The sequence below is a fragment of the Nicotiana sylvestris genome, chromosome 8 (assembly GCF_000393655.2).
Source record: "Nicotiana sylvestris chromosome 8, ASM39365v2, whole genome shotgun sequence".
Classification (NCBI taxonomy): domain Eukaryota; kingdom Viridiplantae; phylum Streptophyta; class Magnoliopsida; order Solanales; family Solanaceae; genus Nicotiana; species Nicotiana sylvestris.
This window is the reverse complement of record NC_091064.1, coordinates 207,595,928-207,615,521: the sequence shown is the minus strand read 5'-3', so window position 1 is coordinate 207,615,521 and position 19,594 is coordinate 207,595,928. Positions and strand designations below refer to the sequence as shown.

Sequence of the window (19,594 nt, the reverse complement as noted above, 5' to 3'; positions counted from 1 at the left end):
GTTGGCCTCATACCGAATATTTGTGCTCGCACGTACTAGAACATTCCTCCCGAAACAGTCGGTTTATTTACGCTATTAAGCAGTTAAATGAAAATCTGATATCCGTAATTCTATATTTTCTCATCCAAATATCCTTAAGTGGAAAGGATCCTCCTCGATATAGCGGATTAATTCCTTCTGATCCCACTCAATTTTCCTGTAACATTTTGTTAAACACTAGTTTCCCCAGGTTGCTCTCCTTCAATTTTATCTGTTTAGGGTTTCAGAATTTCTCTTTTTAGGGTTTAGTTTGCTTGCATTTACTGTTAAAAAGTTGCTTTTTTGTTTAATTTCAGCATTGATGATAGTTTTGATAGTCGGAATTCCCAATTTTCTTTTGTTGTTTTTCGACGATTGTTGTTTTAGGGTTTGTTGATGATTTTTATGCTTGGCAATTTGCTTGAATCGAACTATGAAAATGAACGATAAATTGATAATCTTTCACTTGTGTGATCATAGAGATGCAGGATTTTGTTGATTGACTCATACAGGTAGCTCCATTACTTTCTTTATTTTCTCTTATTTTTCTTGCATGATCTCCTTCTTATTAATGTTTTTGCTTTTTATATTGTTTATTCTTTGGGTAGGTTTGTTGATTAATAATCTCTACCAGCAGGGAGGACCCCCCCCCCTCCCTCTTTGTGTGCGAGAGGGAGAGAGTGAATGTTGGTATACGCCTTGTAGGTGGTGCAGCCACTTTGTTCTGGAGTTTGACTTTTTTCGTGTTTGTTAGTGGAGGATTTGATGAAGTTAGTAATTTTTTGGCTAGATACTAGGACAGATGATATTAATTGATAACACCAACTAGGAAGTTAAGAAAAAGCTGGAAATAGGGAGAAGTACTTGAGGAGGTAAGGGTGTTACGGTATCTAGAAATAAGATGGATTGTACATAATGCAAGTTGAGTTTGCACAGATGTCTAGCTTGCCATAGGAAGAATGAAAGGAGAAGTGAGAGTGAAGGTGAGTGTAGTGCTAAATGCAGACAATTGATATATCTTTTACCTTTCAGGAGAATTGTATAATTGATTGGAAGTAGCTCCTAGGATTGAAATAGGATGGTTAGAGTTGGGAGTCATACAGGAATGATCTACAATACGATGAAGCCATCCACAAGATGAATTTTATTGGGACAATATGTTAAGACGAATGCACAGTCGTGTATTATCGGATTAGAGGAGATCACATCATTAAGAGGATGCAGTTAGCACACATAAAGATAAAATGAGAGAGCCTCATGTGCAATTAAATGGGAACGATGGCACCAAGAGGACAAGGAGTCAATACAGTTTAGCAAACATAGAACACGATGGAAGCAAAGGGTTCATAATAAACAATATCAACTAGCTGAATTTGGGGTTTAGTTGTTGTTGTTGCACTTATTTTAGGTCCGAAAAGGAATAACCATGAAATTTAGTGAACCTTTGGTTCTGTAGAACCTTGTATGTGCTTAACAAGAAACTACTTAGCTAACTTGATATTAAATAAGCTTGAATGGAGCAGATTATATAGACGATTATTTTGTTGGCCACAGTTGAGATTGAGGTGCCGTTGGTTTATTGATGAACTAATTGGGAAGGCGTCCTTCGTGCTAGCTTGTGTTGTATTACCTATACTGATAAGAGAGGATCAACACCTTATAATGGTCTTCATACCCTGCACTCGCTGACAAATGTCTAATTTCTATTTGCTTCTAAAAGAAGAAAAATGAGTTGGAAGATTATTTTTTTTTGGATTTGATAATCTACTATTGGGTTATAGAAATGAAACACTATAAAGGATGTTCATGCATAGTGTACCAACGTATCTGGTTGTACCAAAGTATCTGGTCACTCTATAGAATACAGTTTACATGTAAGAATATCTGCATATATTTAGCAGCATACACTCTGTTGCAACAGTCAAAAAGTTGACATCTGTTTGAGTAAAGTAGCAAGGAATAGATGATATGGCTATATGAAGGGGAGGACACTAAACTATTGAGTGTATGTTCTTTTGAAGCCTGGGTTATTGTTATGGTAATTGTTTTCTTTGCTTTTATACTTGTATGTAATTGATAGTTCCATCTTCTTTTATATAGTAATTGTGCTGAGGAAAGCCGCCTTTGTTTAATTTTCAGGCCTAGAAGCTGAAAATGCAGGGAGGAAGAGACCCATTTTCCAATTTTGGTGGCCCTTTTGGTAGTTTTAGTGGTTTTGGTGGATTCGGAGGTCAGAGGAGTTTAGTATCTAGTTTTTTTGGTGGCAGGGACCCATTTGATGATCCTTTCTTCACCCGCCCATTTGGAGGCATATTTGAATCATCCCCTTTTGGTCCTAGCGGAGGCCCTTTCATGGGCTCGCAGTCATCCCCTTTTGGTTCTATCGGAGGCCCGTTCATGGACTCGCACATGACTGGATTTATAGAACAACAGCCGCCTGCCCCCTACCAGCAGCCTAGGTCTAGGGGTCCAGTTATTGAGGAGTTGGACTCTGATGATGAGAACGAGGAAAAGGAAATTGCAAAAGAGAAGAAACAGAGCACGAGAAAGCATGCTAGGGCAAGCACTGAGCCTTCTGTTGAATATCCAGATGATGAAGCTAGAGGTGAACATAGTTCCATGATGATTATATGCCTAGTGTTCAATTTCATCTCCAGGGTTGTAACTTTCTCTGTCTTATAGGTACTGATTGATGAATAATATTTGCTTTTGCAGAGAGAAAGAGTAAGCAAATGGTATTCCAGAATGATATCCAGAGAATAAATAATGAACAACAGCCTCAAGTTCGTAACTTTAGCTTTCAGAGTTCCACTGTGTCTTATGGTGGTGCAAATGGGACCTATTATACTTCTTCCAAAACCAGGAGGACCGGAAGTGATGGAGTAAGTGATATTCGGCTATAAGCAGTTATAGGACTATAGAGCTTGAGTTTTTTATGGCCTTGCCATATCTTTCATTATTTGATTTGGATTTTGCAGCTGACATTTGAGGAAAGTAAAGAAGCCAATTCAGCTACTGGTCGAGCAAGTCACAAGGTCTCAAGGGGAATCCAGAATAAGGTATGTTTTCTCCCCTGACAGTAATAGAATTCACTATTTTCTTGATTCCGCAAGACCCTTCTTTCTTTTATGCTTAAAATAACTTGATAGAAATTTGTCAATATAGGGTCATTCTGTGTTGCGGAAACTCGACTCAGATGGTAGGGTGGACACAATGCAGACATTGCACAACCTTAATGAAAGTAAGTGCTTACTAAACTCGAGTCCCCATTTGTTGGTTCCAAGGAACTGCTTCTAAATAAAGGTATTTTTTGGTAGATGAACTTGCTGGATTTGAACAAGCCTGGAAAGGAAAAGCTAGAAATAAGCTACCTGGCCTGTATGGGGGGCTTAATATACAAGGTGATACTGGTAAGTAGACTAGGATATTCAACTATTTCATCTCTGTTTGCTCTCCCAACTTTGTATTTTCTGAAATTTTGTCATTATGGACTCTTTTATCTATACATCTTATGTCATCCCCATGTGTGTAAGTTCCTGAAATGTTTTTTTTTTTTTTTTTTTGGGGGGGGGGGGGGGGGGGAGTTATGTAGGTCGGTATCATGTCCTTTAATTCTTTACTGTAAAGAAATATCCATCCCTTCTCTTTTACTCACATTTTGGTTGGATATAGTGCTGTCACCGAGTGTGATGTTTGCTTTTGGATGGCGCGTCCTTTGGTGGAAACAGACACATAATATATGCAACCTCTGCCAGACTGTTGAATTTCTTTACGAGTTGTATCATATTAGTCCCTCAGCCCATTTGTGAGTTCCGCTATTCTCATGTCACAACTTCTTTGTTCTAGGCTCTGGGAGCACTGCTCGGAATGGTGCATATAAGGGTGGATGGGCACTTCCTTCGACGGAGAGATCACATCATTCGGGGAACTTCGGACCAGAAGTGGAGAATGCAGCTGGTCCATCCCATCCAATGCATTCACGGAAGCTGAAAACAGATGCTGGGAACGTGATAGGTTCTTCTAGGGTCACTGCTGGTAGTAATCTGGAGAAAGCTAAGAAACGTTGAAGGATTTGATTTGCCCCAAAAAATTTGGGTGCTGCTTCACAATGTCAAGTCATGTAGAGAGACGCTGCTCTAGTCTTGTATTTTGCTATTCTGCCTTCTTTTTCAGGAGGCGGATCATCTATGCACCCTAATCGTTCTCATCATCTAGTGCTGTAGTAGCAAATTTGTCTAGTTGTTGTAATGTCTGGGCCGTCTGGCCAGTTCCACTGGGTGGTATAAGAGATTTGTAAGGGATTTTGATCATGATCACCTGATATTAGTAGCTTATAGTTTTGATCGATGGGTACCCGGTCGAATATGTTTGCAGCTTTATAAATATAGTATATTTCTGCTTATTACGCGTTTTAATATGGAATTCTGAACTGCCTATAACCTACTGAGCCGTGGACATGAAACCTGAGTAGGCTTAAGGGGTAAAATGGTTAAAATAGCACGGTCTAACCAGTTTTCGGACTGGTCGTTCAAAAATAGCCAGTGTTTGCCAAGTTAATAAAAAATAGCCATTACTTTGCTGCAACAGAGACTGGTCCAGCATAATATATTGGAGTTCGGTGTACCTGTGTATAAACTTCTAGCATATTATGCTGGACCGGTATACTTTGCTGGATCCAGTATAATATATTGGAGCACCGGTGTTCCAAACTCTAGTATATTATGCTGGAGTATTTTTCCGGATTTTAAATAGTGTTTCCATTCAGATTTATCTTTATATGAAAAGTGGCTAAATTTCGATTACTTTTGAAACTGTGGCTATTTTTTAATGACTATTTGTAAATCTAGTTATTTTTGAATTTCTCCCGGTAAAATGATGTCTCGCCAAAGTTACGCGTAATCTTTGTCATCGGATTATGGCAATTGCTATGATTTTTAACGATTTCGGCTATAATTTGGAATCTGATGACATCGGTTTGTGATCATCCGTTGCGTCAATGCTCAACTCAATATTGCTTCCAAGTTCCAGTAGCATTAGCAAGGGACTGAACTCAAGTAGGTGTTACTTTTTATTCGTATAAAGCATGTAGATAAATGTTGCTGAGACAAAACATAACTAATTATTAATACCATAACATGGCACGACGCAAGAGTTTGTTTGCATGCTGAAGGTTGAGATATAGAGAGTAAATTGACGTGCTTTATTATGTGAAAATGACCTGTGAACGAAAATGTCGAGCGTCAGAAACGCCGACGTCTCTATTTAACTAAGAATTTTGTGTTTTTTCTGTAAAATAATGGCGAACAGGTTTATCCTATAAATTAAGTGTGGTAAATAAATAAAGACAAAATTACTCTATTTATTAATTGGGATAATAATGCTACCAAAATTAGCTCATATTTTTGCTTCTTACCTAGTTTAATCCATTTTGTATATAACTTGAAATTCTTTTGTCGTTCCTTAGCCCAACGTTAAAAACATACTTTTAATGTTTTTTTATTTCCTTCTTCTTTCGTACAAAAACATACTTTAATATGTAGTTCATCAATTGTTGACTCCATATAATTATGCAAGCATTGTATTCAAAAATCAAAATGATACAGAAGAATATGGGTATGTTTTTGTAGTATTAACTAGACACTACCATATTCATATGTTGTGGCCATCTTTATATTTATCTTTTCAATTGAAGCGAGAAAAGTTCTAAACGATTTGTCCATGAATAACAAATTTAATTTTTGAGTAACTAAGCTATCATTACACCAATACCGTTTTACATTTGTCATGATTGGTGATCCCGTGATTGGGCACACGCTTTATGTTCCTCTTTTTTTTTTTTTTTTTTTTTTTTTAAATATGCGTAAACATTGCAAAAATTTTAAACTAATTTTAATCTTTTACTATTTTAGGTGTTTGGATTTGGTGTTGCTCCAATTGATTGAAAAAATAAAGAAGAGTTTGAAACTTAAATTAAAGTAATTTGGAGTAGGTTTGAGTTAAATTTCAGAACTTGGTTTTCGAGTTTGTTTGTTGTTTCAACTGGGTGTTGTTCTAATCAATTAGAAACATTAAGAGGAGTTAAAAACTTACATTTAAAGTGATTTGGAGTAAATTTGAACGAAGTTTGAGTTAAATTTCACAAGAGAATCAAAGAAGAAGACAAAGTCAGCTTTTATATAATATTGTATAATGTTGTATTATAGTGTATATGCGTTTATAAACACCTCTTATACACTATTATATACTTTTATACACCTTTATACAAGCGTCTGAAGACGAATTACTTTCACGATTTTCAGTTGTTATTCTTGTTCAAAATTAGTTCAAATGTCCATTAAATGTTTTCAAATTTTATATACAACCTCCTTATACTATTTCTAATAAGTCTAAATAGCATACGCTCCAAATTTCTCACAAAAATCAGATTAAAGATTTAAACCCGCTTGTTTAAGCTTGCACAACGATGGTGGATTACCTTAAAATTTTTATTTTCACCATCCAAATAGATTTGGTTTGTTGAATTAATGTTTGAGTCACAATTACTGATTCTAAGATTGGATCTTGGCCATTTTAAAAAAAAAAATTGAATAGCAATTTCGAAAACCTATTTGGAGTTGGATGTTCCATCTTAGTATATTATTTTTGGGCCACAACTTTGTAAAGTTAAATATATATAAGCCACCTAGTTGCAATGTATATGCATGAGTTGTATTTATATGTAATTCCCTCGAAAATAAATCCGAAAACAGTTCAGTACATTTACATGAATTCTTTCATATTCAGTACTTACAGGGATAAGAATATTTCTGGATGAAAATCGGCTTCTTGTCTTTTCACAGAAAAAGAAAAAGAAAAAGGAAAAAGAGAGCAAGCATTTTACTCAAAAATGGGCCACAATTTTTTTTTTTTAGAAATTTGTCTAACTAAAAGAATAGTGAAAATAGCACGGCTAGTCAGTTTTGGGATTGATAATTGAAAAATAGCAAGCGTTTGCAAAGTCATTGAAAAATAGTCACTACTTTGTTGCAACACGTAAAGTTCCAGCATAATATACTGGAGATTGGAGCACCTGTGTATGAACTTCCAGCATATTATGCTGGAGCAGCATATTATATGCTGGAGCAGCATATTATACTGGAACTCTAGTATATTATGCTGGAAGTCCACTATATTATGCTGGAACTTCAGTATGTTATGTTGGAACTCTAATATATTATGCTGTAAGTCGAGTATATGATACTGGAACTCCAGTATATTATGCTGGAATATTTTTCGGATTTTGAATAGTATTTACGTTCAAATTTATTTTTATATAAAAATAGTTAAATTTCGATTACTTTTAAAACGGTGACTATTTTACAATTAGTACTTGTAAATTTGACTATTTTTGAATTTCACCTGAAAAAATTAACAAATATATAGTGGGCTTCTAATAAACCGTTTATAGGGCCGGGCTGTAATGTTAACACCCAAAAATGGCATCGCTTAGAACCACCACAAACTTTCTCGTCCGGGAAATTTTCCGTCCGTCAATACAGTTGTCACCTGTTCGATTCATCAACATCCCGCCGGCGCCATTTCCGGCAACGAGCCTTGTTGTGAGTCATCGTCTTTTACTACGCACAATCTCCTATAGTCCCGTCAGGTGCGCGGCGGCATCTGACGGCGGTGCCGCCGATGGAAAGAAGTCGCCGGCGCGGCTTGCTCAGGTTAAGCAGCTGTTAAATGAAGCCACGGAACGAGCTCAAGCTGCCGGCAATGATCCTATCCCTAAGATTACAATTGGTATTTCAATTGCCTCTATTTGAATTTCACACCTTTCCAGTTCCAACTTTCATTTACGTCCACTGAAAATTCCTGAAAGTTATATCTTAAAATGAAGTAACTGTAGTATAAGAATTACAGTTATATTTTGAAATGAAGTAACTGTAGTGTAAGAAGTACATGGTAAATAATTTGCACTTTGGGGTCGTTTGGTTCGGAGATGCGTTATGCTGGACTAATTATGCAGGTATTAGTTATGAAGGGATTAATTATGCAGGTATTAGTTATGCATGGATTAGTTATGCAAGTATTAATTATGCAAGTATTAATTATGCAGGTATAGTTATGCTGGAATTAAAATATAGGAATTATTTCTTTTTGGAGGTTTGAGTTGTTTGGCAACTGAAATAAAACATGCCTTGGGGATGATTGTAACACCTTATATCAATTTACTCAATTTTAATATGTGTACTAAAATGAAAAAAATAATGGTGTTATTTATAATGGTGATTAATGAAGTTTAACACTTCAATCCAACAGATGTCCAGATTCATTTTGATCTATGACCGATATGCGAACATGTTTCAATATTGAAAACAACAGTAATATGATTTTTTCTATATGTACTATTTACTGATTTTGTGTCCTATGAAATCCTAAAAGCACTAGAAAGGAAAAGAAATGAATTAGAAGCGTTGATCATTATAAAACAAAAGTATTCAGAAGCATGCATGAGTAGGGATGGCAATGGGGCGGTGTGGGTGCGGTGCGGTTCGGGTTTAGACACATGCGGGCGGTGCGGGTTTAAACATATGTGAGTGCGAGGCGGGGCGGGGCGGGGCAGGTCAAAATAAAAAGAAATTAAATCTATGCGGGTGCGGGTTTAAAAACTTCATCGAAAAAGGAACTCGTTTTTTTGACTTTCTAAAGATGAAATTGATTCCAAGTAATATATTGAAGCAAAATAAAGTTTCATACTGTATAAACTTTGAACCCAATGTTTGCACGTCAAGTTCGTATTCTTTTATGACAAGTTCTGATAATGTGATATCTAACACATAATTATTAATTGATTATAGATCTATTTTATTGATAAATCGTAACTCGAGATTTTGATATGTTAAGATCATGATTTGATCTTACTTACTCTGAGTAAATATAGTATACTGACTTGATCTTCCTCTTAGTAAATTATAGTAATATGTCTTATTTTCACTTTTTCCCCCTCTCATTCTTGCATATACATAAAAGCAAATTAATCAATAATCATTATAGTCACAAATCTTCGTGATACAATTTGAAAAGAATATTCTTCGATGAGAAAAACAACTCAATGTTCAAATTGAACAGTTTAATAACCAAATGTAGAATTACATATTATAGATCTATGGCAACTGAGCTGTAGAGCTACTCTAACTGTACAATGTGTTTAATATGTCAATTATTGCATATGACCCCATAGATGGCAGATCTTGATTTTTGCACTTAGGCCTCAAAGAAAATATAATACTTATAAAGTATGGTAAAAAGCAAAAATAAAAGAGAACACTTAAAACTAACAAAATGAAGAAAAAACAGTTATGCGGGGCGGGGTGGGCGCGGGTGCAACTGCTATGCGGGGCGGGTTGAAATTTTGCGGGTTAAGAGAAAACCCAACCCGCCCCGCACCGCTTGCCATCCCTATGCATGAGGGTATTTTTGTCACTTAATTGGTTTAATCCATGTATTATTTAATACACGTATTCGTATTCCATATTCTATCTTGCATAAAATAATACAAAAATTTCCCTCATTATTGTATACAAGTATTATTTTATACGGGTATAAAAAAAGAAAAAAACCTAATCAAATGTTGTATTAGTTGTGCAAGATTTATATGGAATTCAAAACATCAACCAAACATTGCGGGTGGATTTTATACATAAGTATACATGAATTAAAGTATAAGGAAGGCAAACCAAACAACCCCTTAGTGTTTACACCAAATTATATAATTTAACCTTAGCAGCTAAAAACTAAAGCGAGAATACACATAACTTAACCATGATTAAGCGATTGTGTGTATAAAAGTCAACAACAACAACAACAACAACGACCCAGTAAAAACCCACAAGTGGGGTCTGGGGAGGGTAGTGTGGTCCCAGACCTTACCTTTACCCCGCTGGGGTAGAGAGGCTGTTTCCGATAGACCCTCGACTCAAGAAGACGAAAAGAGACAACATATTAGTATCATAAAAAAAACCCATAGAAATAATAACATCACAAGAACCAGTGAATAGATGGAAAATAGAAATAATAACCAGTAAATAAGGCCCTACACTATGAAAACAGAAGAGTAGTGTAAACACAACACTGACCACTAGCAGTCTAAGACTAAATCGTAGCAGCGTAGCATCACACTGGTAGACTAAATATGCTCAACTACCTCCTAACATACAACCTTAATGTTCGACCTCCACAGCTTCCTATTGAGTGCCATGTCCTCGGAGATCTGAAGCCTTGCCATATCCCGCCTGATCACCTCTCCCCAATACTTCTTAGGCCACCCTCTACCTCTCCTCGTACCCACCAACGCCAACCGCTCGCACCTCCTTATCGAGGCATCCAAGTTTCTCCTCTGTACGTGCCCGAACCATCTGAGCCTCGCTTCCCGCATCTTGTCATCAATAGGAGCCATGACCACCTTCTCCCGAATATCTTCTTTCTTAATCTTATCCATCCTAGTGTGCCCATACATCCACCTCAACATCCTCATTTCTGCTACTTTCATCTTCTAGATATGTGAGTGTGTATAAAAGTCAAATGGCTCGCATTTATTAGTCTGGTCTAAATATCGGGTGCGGGCAAATTTTTACCCGAGGTACAATCATGAAGTGGATTTGGCACTTTTTTTTTTTTTTGAATGAAGTAGATTTGGCACTTAAATTTAGTTGGTGTTATTACGGATTGGGCACTCCAATTAGTTATGATTGAGACATATTTGATTGATTGATATTCTTTCACTTTTGTTTCTCCATATAGGGATACTTGATAATAATTATATAGGGTTAAGCAAAAGTAGTGTTTTCTTACTTGCTGATTGCATATCAAATGGCATTCTGGAAAATAATTTTGTAAAGTGTAAATATATTACCGTACAAGTGATGTCCGCATAACTATGCTATAGTGGCATGACTTGGAAGATAAAGTGACCGGCTTCATCAAATGAGTTTTGTGTTATGCTGAGAATGTTACTTCTTCAGTGGCTCTTTTTGGTTTTCGGTTAGGGTCTGGAGTCTTTGGTAACTTAGTCTTCGAATTATCGGGGATTCAGCAGAGTAGATATTGAGGAATTTGTATGTGATGTATAGAGCTGTAGGTAATAAGGAAATTTGTCTAGAGTAGTACAAATGTTAAAATGCTATTGACTGCTAGAATGGATAGTCTAAGCTTTGGTGGGTAGAGTTGCTCGGTACATGTGCTGGTGAGAGATAGCAAGTACGTAGGGAAATAGTTGAGGTGCGCGCAAAGAAAGAAAAAATATGTATAGCTTAATATTAATGTCAAAGACTATGGGGATAGTGATCAAATCACATGTAGAGTAGGAGAGTAGAGACTACTGCCAAATTTGAATTTATTCTGGAGTCCCTTGTTAATTCTTAGGACAGAAGTGGTTGTAACAGCTACAATATGAAATTGCTTAAGGTGGCTCTTCTACTCATCGAAGAGCTGAAAATCTCTTGGACTATCTGATATTCATCAAAAGCTTTCTTTTTCATGAATATTTTCTCAAAGCAAGTAGTATCTTATAGACTCTGTAACCTATTCAAGATCTTTGTAATTTGCTCTTATCATCTTATGACTGAAGTGGATAGGGTCATGGTGTTTGGGGATTTTGCTTTTTTTTTTTGGGGTGGGGGGTGGGTTGGGTTGGGGGGGTGGGGTGGGGGTGGGGTTGGAAAATGAAAAATTAGAATGGGTGATCCCTTGTTTATTACATATTCTTGTTTTCAATATTCAATTAGATTTGGGAGAAGTGTTGCGTCTGATTAATTATTCAGCTTAGTTTTTCAGGATGTCTTGTATATTGAACAAACTGGAAAAGCTAACAATATTTATGGTGCTCTTCTTTGTTTTGGTCCAGATCATGTTATTGTTAACTTTGCAAGAAGCGGAGGTCCTGGAGGTCAAAATGTCAATAAAGGTCTGGTGCAGCTTCTTTCAGAAGATAAAATTGCCTTCTATGTTTTCATTTTCTTCTTTTATTCAAGGAGTTTCTATCTTTACAGTAAATACCAAGGTGGATATGCGGTTTAATGTAAAAAATGCTTATTGGTTAAGTGACAGAGTCAGAGAGAAGATTTTGCAAATGGTGAGCTAACACCTGTCTTTCACTGTCTATGCTTTCTCTATAGATATAACGTGGTGGTTTTGATCGGGTAGTATCTCAGTTTTCATTCCAGCTAGCTATTTGAATTAGCACTAGAATGTTAAAGTCTGTTTCTTGGTTCTTCCTACTTTACATTGCTTGCAACTTGCAAGAAGGGTTTGTGATATTGAGAGAGAGAGAGAGAGAGCAATTCAGCTCTTTGTTAATTACTGAACGCATATGGGGTATCTTTATGAAGTAACTGGCTCATCTCTCTTGATAGTTACATGATGGTTGGAAGGGACACCTTTCCACTGTTTTCTTTTCATAAATATATGGCTTCAGAGGCTATAGAATGGTGGCAATAATTCTTCATCGGATGCTATTAACGTTTCTGCACTGATTCTAGATCCATAATTAGGTGATAAAAGTATACCGATTAATGATGCTTATTATAAGTGTATCTGATTACTGCACTTGCTATATTGCTAATCACTCTTGACTGTTCTTTGATCATGTACATTAGCAAATTTATGGGCTACTGGGGCAATATTTCTTTGGTTCTATTGGAAAGACTATCTAGTGAAAATGTCATTTTGCTTCTTGTCGTGCGTAATTTATTGCTGTTCACATATAATTATTGTGATCTAATATATTGCAACTCACATAACACTATTGCTAAGTTTTTAATATTCTAAACAGGAAAAGAATCGGATAAATAAGGACGGAGAGCTTGTGATCTCTTCAACAAAGACGAGAACTCAGAAGTTAGACTCTTCCCTATATCTATATATATATATTTTTAAATGTTTGCTTAGTCAAGGCCACAGAGTTGATTGTGTGCTATGATTATATTCAGGGGTAACATTGAAGATGCTTTGAGTAAATTACAGGTACTCATAAGGAACATTCTATGTAAGACTGTTCCCACTTTCTATCAATTGGAATGGTAGAAGTCTATCCTTGAGGGTCAGATGATGTTTCAGTGAGTAGAGTTAATCCTCAGTATACAGTTCTATTATGAATTACTCAGTAAGCTCAATATCACAGGCTATAATAGATGCTGCTTCTTATGTACCTCCGCCTCCATCTGAAGAGCAAGTGAAAAGAATAGCAAAATTGTAAGTGTTGTCAAACCAACCTACGTTACACACGTATTATTTACCAAATTCTTGATTGCAAACTTGTATTTTTCTGGAATGACCAAGCTCCTTTCCTTATACAAACAGGGCTGCTATTGGAGAGCGCAAACGGCTTGACAATAAGAAGGCTCAATCACAAAAGAAGGCTATGCGAAGAAGCAAAGACAGTTGGGACTGATTCCAAGAGTTTGCGATTGGCATGCCCGATTCTTGTCCAACATAGGCATTGGTTCTGCTATCAAATTCTCCCGGTGCTTTGATCATGTCCTTTGTCCTATTTCTATACGATACCAAAATGGTTTAAGGAATTAGTATAAAATCCATCTCTGTAGGTCCTATGAAAGCTTCTTGATATGACTATACAGCTAAAAGAATCTAGACTTTGTCGACCAGCCTAAGCTTTAGCTGAGAGGATTACTGAAAGCCTTATCTTGAACTTCCTTTCCTTTCTGAAGATGCTGATATTAGATAGATAGTTGACAAAAGAAGAATAAGGTGGCCACACGTCTTTCTTTATGTACTCGGTTCTCATGTATGGATGGATACATTTCACATAATTTTGTACGAAACACTCCTATTTGGGACAATGAACCAGATTCCAATTTTTAAAATCTGAAACGAGGGAATATTTTGGCCATCGATCCTCATTCTGATATATGTCATAATTTTTTTTTCATAAGAGCAAATAGGCATGATGATAGTAATAAAAATCAACTCGGATTTGGTAATTTGGAGTATTGTTCTAGACTAGGTGATATTTCAGAAACAACAAAAGAGTATCCAACTCTACCGAACACTACCATTATTGTACAAGCATTTAATGCTATTTGCCTTTCTCGAAGACCAGGAGAAGTAACGGAAATGAGGTCAGAAATTATGATTTCTGATCAATTCTGTCTATTTGTGTAACAACTATGAAAGGCAAAGTGCTATTTCATCCAAATATTTCTGACCATATATACAACTTTCGTCAACAAGATAAGCACCAGCATATATCAAAATTGCCAAAACCGAGACCGTCTAATTTTTTGTATCATCTATATACAGAACGAACCCAAAATAAAAGTAAGAAAATAATTAAACAAGAGAATAGGTGAGGAAAAAAACAAATGACAACCAAAAAAAAAAGAATTTTCCATCTCCTAAACGTCATCACTTGCGTATAACAAACTCCTCTCCTGATTCTCTATCAAAATGTCTAATCCATCGACTTTGATTCTTCTCGGAACCACCCTTTCCACCGCCGCTGACGGTGGCTCCAACATGAGCAATATCCAAACCTTTCCCCACCGGCAGAAAAACCGACCGTACAATTCTTGATTTTCCGTCAAGTACACTCCGCCACCGGAAATCAGATTCAACTCTTGAACTTGCATTCTTACATATCAAAACTGCTCCCCTATGACCCAACTTCGCCACCCTCAAAATTCTACAAAAATCATTTCTCCTACAATCCACCACCAAAAAATCAATCCCCATTAACCCTTCCATTGCTTCTTCCGGTTCTCTGACCACAACTTCCGGCGACATTCCGGCATGTTCCATGGCTTGAATATACTCTATTCTTGAATCTTCGTCAGGTACTAAGCAAATATGTCTGCCACGTGTAACATGACTAGCAACTGCTAAACCTATACTTGTTGCCATAATCCCACCTCTTGACCATGTTTCTACAATCATTTGTGCGTCCCAACCTGCTGCCATCGCTGATATCAACTCTGCTACGCTCGATTCTTTAAATATTTCACACTGTATAATAATCATTTAAATCAAGAACATCAATAACCTATTAATCTAAAAAGAAACTTTCTAGGAAAAAAAGGAGTAAAATAATGGATACTTACGGATTTAACAGTATCAATATAAGCTTTAGATGCTTTTTCTGGAGACCAAACCAACTTCATATCTCTCTTTTGGTTTCTCTAAATGGGGCGTTCTGAAATTTGTTGTGGGTGTAAATGGGGTTTTTGTAGTTGGTAAATCTTGGTGATCAAGTTGTGTTTTTCTTTGGGGAAAAGTTTTGAAATCTGAAATGGGAAATGAAGTATGTAATGACACGAGACTTATATATATGAGAGAGAAAGAGACGGAGAGAAAAGGAAGGTGAACGAAGCGAAGCGACCCTCTAGAAAGAGGGAATTAGGCTAAGAATAAAGGAAGAGGTCAATTTCAAAAGAGTTGACATTCGGTTCCATGCAATTCCAACGTGGTGGTATTAGCTTTTCTGTGGATTTTGCCCCTTTTTCCTGCTATTTTTCTCTTGTTTTGTATTTTGCCTTTTGACACCCCCTCCACAAATGTCCTATCCTTCCACTAAATACAAGATTTATAAAATAAGTATAAACTGTTTTAAAGAATAGTATTACTAGTATAGTTTTAATATTTCTTGTTCCAGGTCAGCATATACGTATTTTAATATTTCTATCGAATATCTGATACCTCCCAAGATATCGCATAATCCTACTCAATTACAACAACAACAACAACTCATTTCGGGTCTGAGGAGGGTAGTGTGTACGCAGACCTTACCTCTACCCCGGAAGATAGAGAGACTGTTTCCGAAAGACCCTCGTCATAATCCTACTCATTACAATTTAGATAAATGACTTATGTTTATCCAAATATGAAAAATCATATTTGAGCAACTCACTCAAGTGTATATTGGATTTAAGTTATATACTATTAGTGCAATTTAATCTAATATAACAGATAGCTACCCTAAAGAAATACATATTATTTTGAGTTAAAATCAAGCAACTATAAAGAGATACATATTATTTTAAGTTAATAGTGTACGAAATTTATACACGTATAAGAGACTAATTAAACTCTTCATTTTACCCACTTTACCCTTAATGAGAAGTATTTATAATCACAAAAATATCATGGCCCACATAACTTTTAGCACTTAAGCTTTTAAGACCACAAATTTCAAAAGACTATTTGTTTTCTTAAATTTGGTGCGGAGTCAAACTATCTCATTTAAATTGAAAAAGAAAAAGAGGGAGTATTATTAGGAAATGGTGTTGATACAACTAATTGTGATCCACGATTTCTTTTCTTTTTTTTCGTTCACACAAAAAGGAAACAGAATGTTTGCCTAGAGTGGAAGGAAAAAAAAGTCATGTTTATATCATAATAATGTACTGGGATGAGAAAAGGTATTTGGGGAGAGTGCCAAATTGAAGTTGTAGAAGCAAATGTGTATACGGAGACTGAAAAATAGAAACAACAAAATCTTTGTCTACTTATTATTAAATGCACTATTTAGGAGCAGACGTTATAAGAAATGGCACGATTTTTTTCGTAAAATGACAGCTCAATCTTTGCTTGTTCCCATTTACTGTTTTCCCCGTTGCTTAATTAATGCTCTTCTGCCTGAAACCAGCAAAAAAGAAAGAATACCAATTATATATATATATATATATATATATATATATATTCTCATAAGTGGCAACTGGGGAGGATAGGATATACGCAGTTTTACCCCTACCTGAAGCAGATAAAGTAGTAGCGTAACCAGGAATTTCATCAAGGATATTCAAACTTTAAATAAATCAATAACTTTTTCTTTTGTTGATGAATGGTGTACCAATTTTTTTAAATCAAACTATACAACATTCAGCTAAATAATAAAAGAAGTTTCAATAGAACTATAATTTTATAAATCAAAATTAAAATAACAAAAAGACAACGTCAGAAATTTTACTAGTAAAAGTAAGAATAAAACCACAGGAAAGAGAGAGTGAGAGAATTTGTAGTTTGTAGAGAACTTTTATTGAAGAATGTTTTGTAGAACTTGACTTTTAAAATATAAAATATACTTAAGAAATAACTTTTAGTTAAAAAATTACTTTAAGATTAGTTGTTTATTTTTACACAATTTAAGTTTTAAGAGTTATTTTATTAGAAAACTTTTTAGATTGAAAAAGAATCAAATAGACTACACATATTGGTGGTCTCCGTTTATTTTGGCAAATAAAATGGGCATATTCTTAAACAAGTAAACAATACGTCACTTTGAACACCCCGAACGGTTGGAATGCCTCACTCAATTATATTAAGGGTGTTCAAAATATAATATATAATTATATAAAATAGTATTTAATTTATATACGCAATATAATTTTTCGATGAAAAGTGTGCGTTTGACCATCTTTGGCATAAGGTGGCTACGCCACTAAGACAAAGGTTATTTCCGGTAGACACTCATGGCACGTATAATCAAAGCAGTAAGAATGAAAATATTATAGTAAAAAAATATATGAAAAGAAGCAGTAATAACAACAAGATAGCGACAAAACCAATGCAAAAGTAACATCAGGTAGTAATGGTAAGATTACTTTTGTCCTTTTCATTTTTTTATTTTTTTTTGCATTGCGAGTCAAAGATAATTGAGATATATGTATATACGGCAAATATAATTCAAGTCAAACACAATGAATACATGCATAAGTCGTGGAAATTCTGGATCACCACTATACTTGTCCTTGGGATAATACAAGGAGGATATAACCTTTTTCATCACATTTGCTAATTGTATAAGCCATCCTGTTGACTACTTAACCTATTTAATTTTAGTATTATAAGAAACAAAATTCTCAAATAGGATATGGCTGTTTTAATTAGTATTATTCTCTTTAAAATATAGTACAAAATAAAGTATGACTTTGTCTTTGTCTTGGCAGACAATTGCGTTGACTTCAAATATTATCTATTCATTCTTCATTGGACGGCTACATTGCCACGTCATTGTACTTTCTCTTGTCCGTTGATTATACCGTACTTCAAGCTCAACATGTAAAATAAAATTCATTTAACGCATTTTCAATTCATCACTCTATTTTTTTACATTGCAAACTATTTCTTTTAAATATTCCTCTCTCAAACTTAAAATAGTAAATTATTCAAATTTTTTATTGTAGTGGAGGGATGATTCCTCATTGGATGATTATCAAAGGCGGAACCTAACTTTGAAGTTTTTGAATTTTGAATTTAACATTGAATTCATAACTCGTTTAGTTACTAGGTTCGTAATTGAATATTTATATATGTTTCATTAATTTTTTAGTATGATTATAAAATTTAAGTAAAAGTTGATGAGTTCGTCGAAATATGTAACTAATATTGAAGCTCCGCCCTGTTGATAACTTAATTTACGCTCACAATGTCAACTTTAGTGAAAGTGAGAGGTTACGAGATATGAAGTCCACATCTTTTCTTTATGTATTAGGCTATTAGCTAAGGTTTTATAATTGATTATTTCAGTGGTTGTACGGAAAATATAATAGCTAAAGCTTATCCGCGTTATTTTAATTAATTCAGCAGATAATCACAAGTGTATATGAGTTACGAGTTTACACTCAACATATTTACCACATGGTCAAAGAGATAATCTCAATTTTTGTTTTTAAAGACAACTACTATATTTTTGTGTAGAAATCCAATCGATGTTTGTGTGTGTAGATAAGCTATTATATATGTACAACCACTTATCTTTTTTTTTTTTTTTTTTATAATCGTGGTGTTCGGATCGGCTTGCACGCACCTCGACTAATTTCATGGGATACCTGTCACCTTCCACAAGCAGCAGGCACCAGGTAGCTCTATCTAGTAAAGCTTGGATAGATGGGAAGAAATCACCTAGTATTTTTTGTCTCCCCTGGAATTTGAACCTGCACTTATGCTGTTCTACATACATATGATTTCATGACATATAATTAAGACCGATAGTCAAATATTTCAGTTTTTGATACATTATATATGATTCTTTTCCTATAGTGAAACAAATTTCACGGCTGACAATTATACAATGTGTTTATAAGCCTTGTTGCTAACGATATAACATGCTTTATATTTACTTAGTTAACATCTTATACATTAATCAACATAAAATGATTATACTTAATGAGTGTGGGAACTAGTTATGCGTCCATATATTTAGTTGTTGATTTAACTTCTCTCTAGTTGTTGCATATACGATCACTACTTTACAGCTTGTTTGGATGGTTGTTACCCATTGTATCATATTGTATTGTTATCCCAAAATAATATTTGTTTTGGTTGTATCGTATTATTAAATGCATTGTTCCAGAACAACTAAAAGCTTCATTTTATGAAACAACTGACTTAATGTAGTAGGATCGTTTCCTATTTTCTTTTCCAATATTATGCCCTTGCTTATTACTCCATAGTTCTATTTTATCATTTATTTATTTTATTTTAACTCAAAATCTCCAACCTATTGACCTACTTTGTCTTCTTCCATCTTTTATAGAGTTGGTTTACCCCATTCTTTTTATTCAAGTCTGTTCGATTCGTT

General features: G+C 35.1%; 3 protein-coding genes across 6 annotated transcripts; 2 read left to right on the top strand and 1 right to left on the bottom strand.

Moving 5' to 3' along the window:
- Nucleotides 1–3: 3 nt before the first annotated feature.
- On the top strand, nucleotides 4–4,420 carry LOC104218873 (uncharacterized). 4 transcript variants are annotated; one of them, XM_009769459.2, is made up of 8 exons: nucleotides 90–229; nucleotides 499–530; nucleotides 2,158–2,623; nucleotides 2,734–2,900; nucleotides 2,997–3,077; nucleotides 3,184–3,259; nucleotides 3,336–3,428; nucleotides 3,865–4,420. In XM_009769459.2, the coding sequence occupies exons 3-8, from the start codon at nucleotides 2,173–2,175 to the stop codon at nucleotides 4,083–4,085; spliced, it is 1,089 nt and encodes a 362-aa protein (XP_009767761.1). In that variant the 5' UTR covers nucleotides 90–229; nucleotides 499–530; nucleotides 2,158–2,172; the 3' UTR covers nucleotides 4,086–4,420. The 4 variants fall into 4 exon arrangements, with proteins under 4 accessions (XP_009767759.1, XP_009767761.1, XP_070008965.1 ...); XM_070152864.1 differs by lacking the exon at nucleotides 499–530 and adding an exon at nucleotides 1,940–2,056 and having other exon boundaries at nucleotides 91–229; XM_009769457.2 differs by lacking the exon at nucleotides 499–530 and having other exon boundaries at nucleotides 4–229.
- A 3,029-nt stretch (nucleotides 4,421–7,449) lies between these two features.
- Nucleotides 7,450–13,909, top strand: LOC104218872 (uncharacterized). Its single transcript, XM_009769456.2, has 7 exons — nucleotides 7,450–7,803; nucleotides 11,906–11,965; nucleotides 12,051–12,133; nucleotides 12,833–12,897; nucleotides 12,990–13,023; nucleotides 13,181–13,251; nucleotides 13,360–13,909. Exons 1-7 carry the CDS (start codon nucleotides 7,494–7,496, stop codon nucleotides 13,448–13,450), a joined length of 714 nt encoding a protein of 237 aa, XP_009767758.1. The 5' UTR covers nucleotides 7,450–7,493; the 3' UTR covers nucleotides 13,451–13,909.
- Nucleotides 13,910–14,187: 278 nt separating this feature from the next.
- Nucleotides 14,188–15,304, bottom strand: LOC104218871 (uncharacterized). Its single transcript, XM_009769455.2, has 2 exons — nucleotides 15,117–15,304; nucleotides 14,188–15,021 (listed from the first exon to the last, which is right to left on the bottom strand). Exons 1-2 carry the CDS (start codon nucleotides 15,174–15,176, stop codon nucleotides 14,425–14,427), a joined length of 657 nt encoding a protein of 218 aa, XP_009767757.1. The 5' UTR covers nucleotides 15,177–15,304; the 3' UTR covers nucleotides 14,188–14,424.
- Nucleotides 15,305–19,594: the final 4,290 nt, after the last annotated feature.

What these genes read in the sequence shown, in the direction of transcription:
- LOC104218873 (XM_009769457.2), top strand. Translation starts at nt 2,173, where the DNA reads ATGCAGGGAGGAAGAGACCCATTTTCCAATTTTGGTGGCCCTTTTGGT. An exon ending in GGAGGACCGGAAGTGATGGA is followed by an intron (nt 2,901 to 2,996) that starts GTAAGTGATATT and finishes TGGATTTTGCAG; the next exon opens with CTGACATTTGAGGAAAGTAA. An exon ending in TAATATACAAGGTGATACTG is followed by an intron (nt 3,429 to 3,864) that starts GTAAGTAGACTA and finishes TCTTTGTTCTAG; the next exon opens with GCTCTGGGAGCACTGCTCGG.
- LOC104218871 (XM_009769455.2), bottom strand. Translation starts at nt 15,176, where the DNA reads ATGAAGTTGGTTTGGTCTCCAGAAAAAGCATCTAAAGCTTATATTGAT. An exon ending in ATATTGATACTGTTAAATCC is followed by an intron (nt 15,022 to 15,116) that starts GTAAGTATCCAT and finishes ATTATTATACAG; the next exon opens with TGTGAAATATTTAAAGAATC.
- LOC104218872 (XM_009769456.2), top strand. Translation starts at nt 7,494, where the DNA reads ATGGCATCGCTTAGAACCACCACAAACTTTCTCGTCCGGGAAATTTTC. An exon ending in ACAAAGACGAGAACTCAGAA is followed by an intron (nt 12,898 to 12,989) that starts GTTAGACTCTTC and finishes GATTATATTCAG; the next exon opens with GGGTAACATTGAAGATGCTT. An exon ending in GTGAAAAGAATAGCAAAATT is followed by an intron (nt 13,252 to 13,359) that starts GTAAGTGTTGTC and finishes TTATACAAACAG; the next exon opens with GGCTGCTATTGGAGAGCGCA.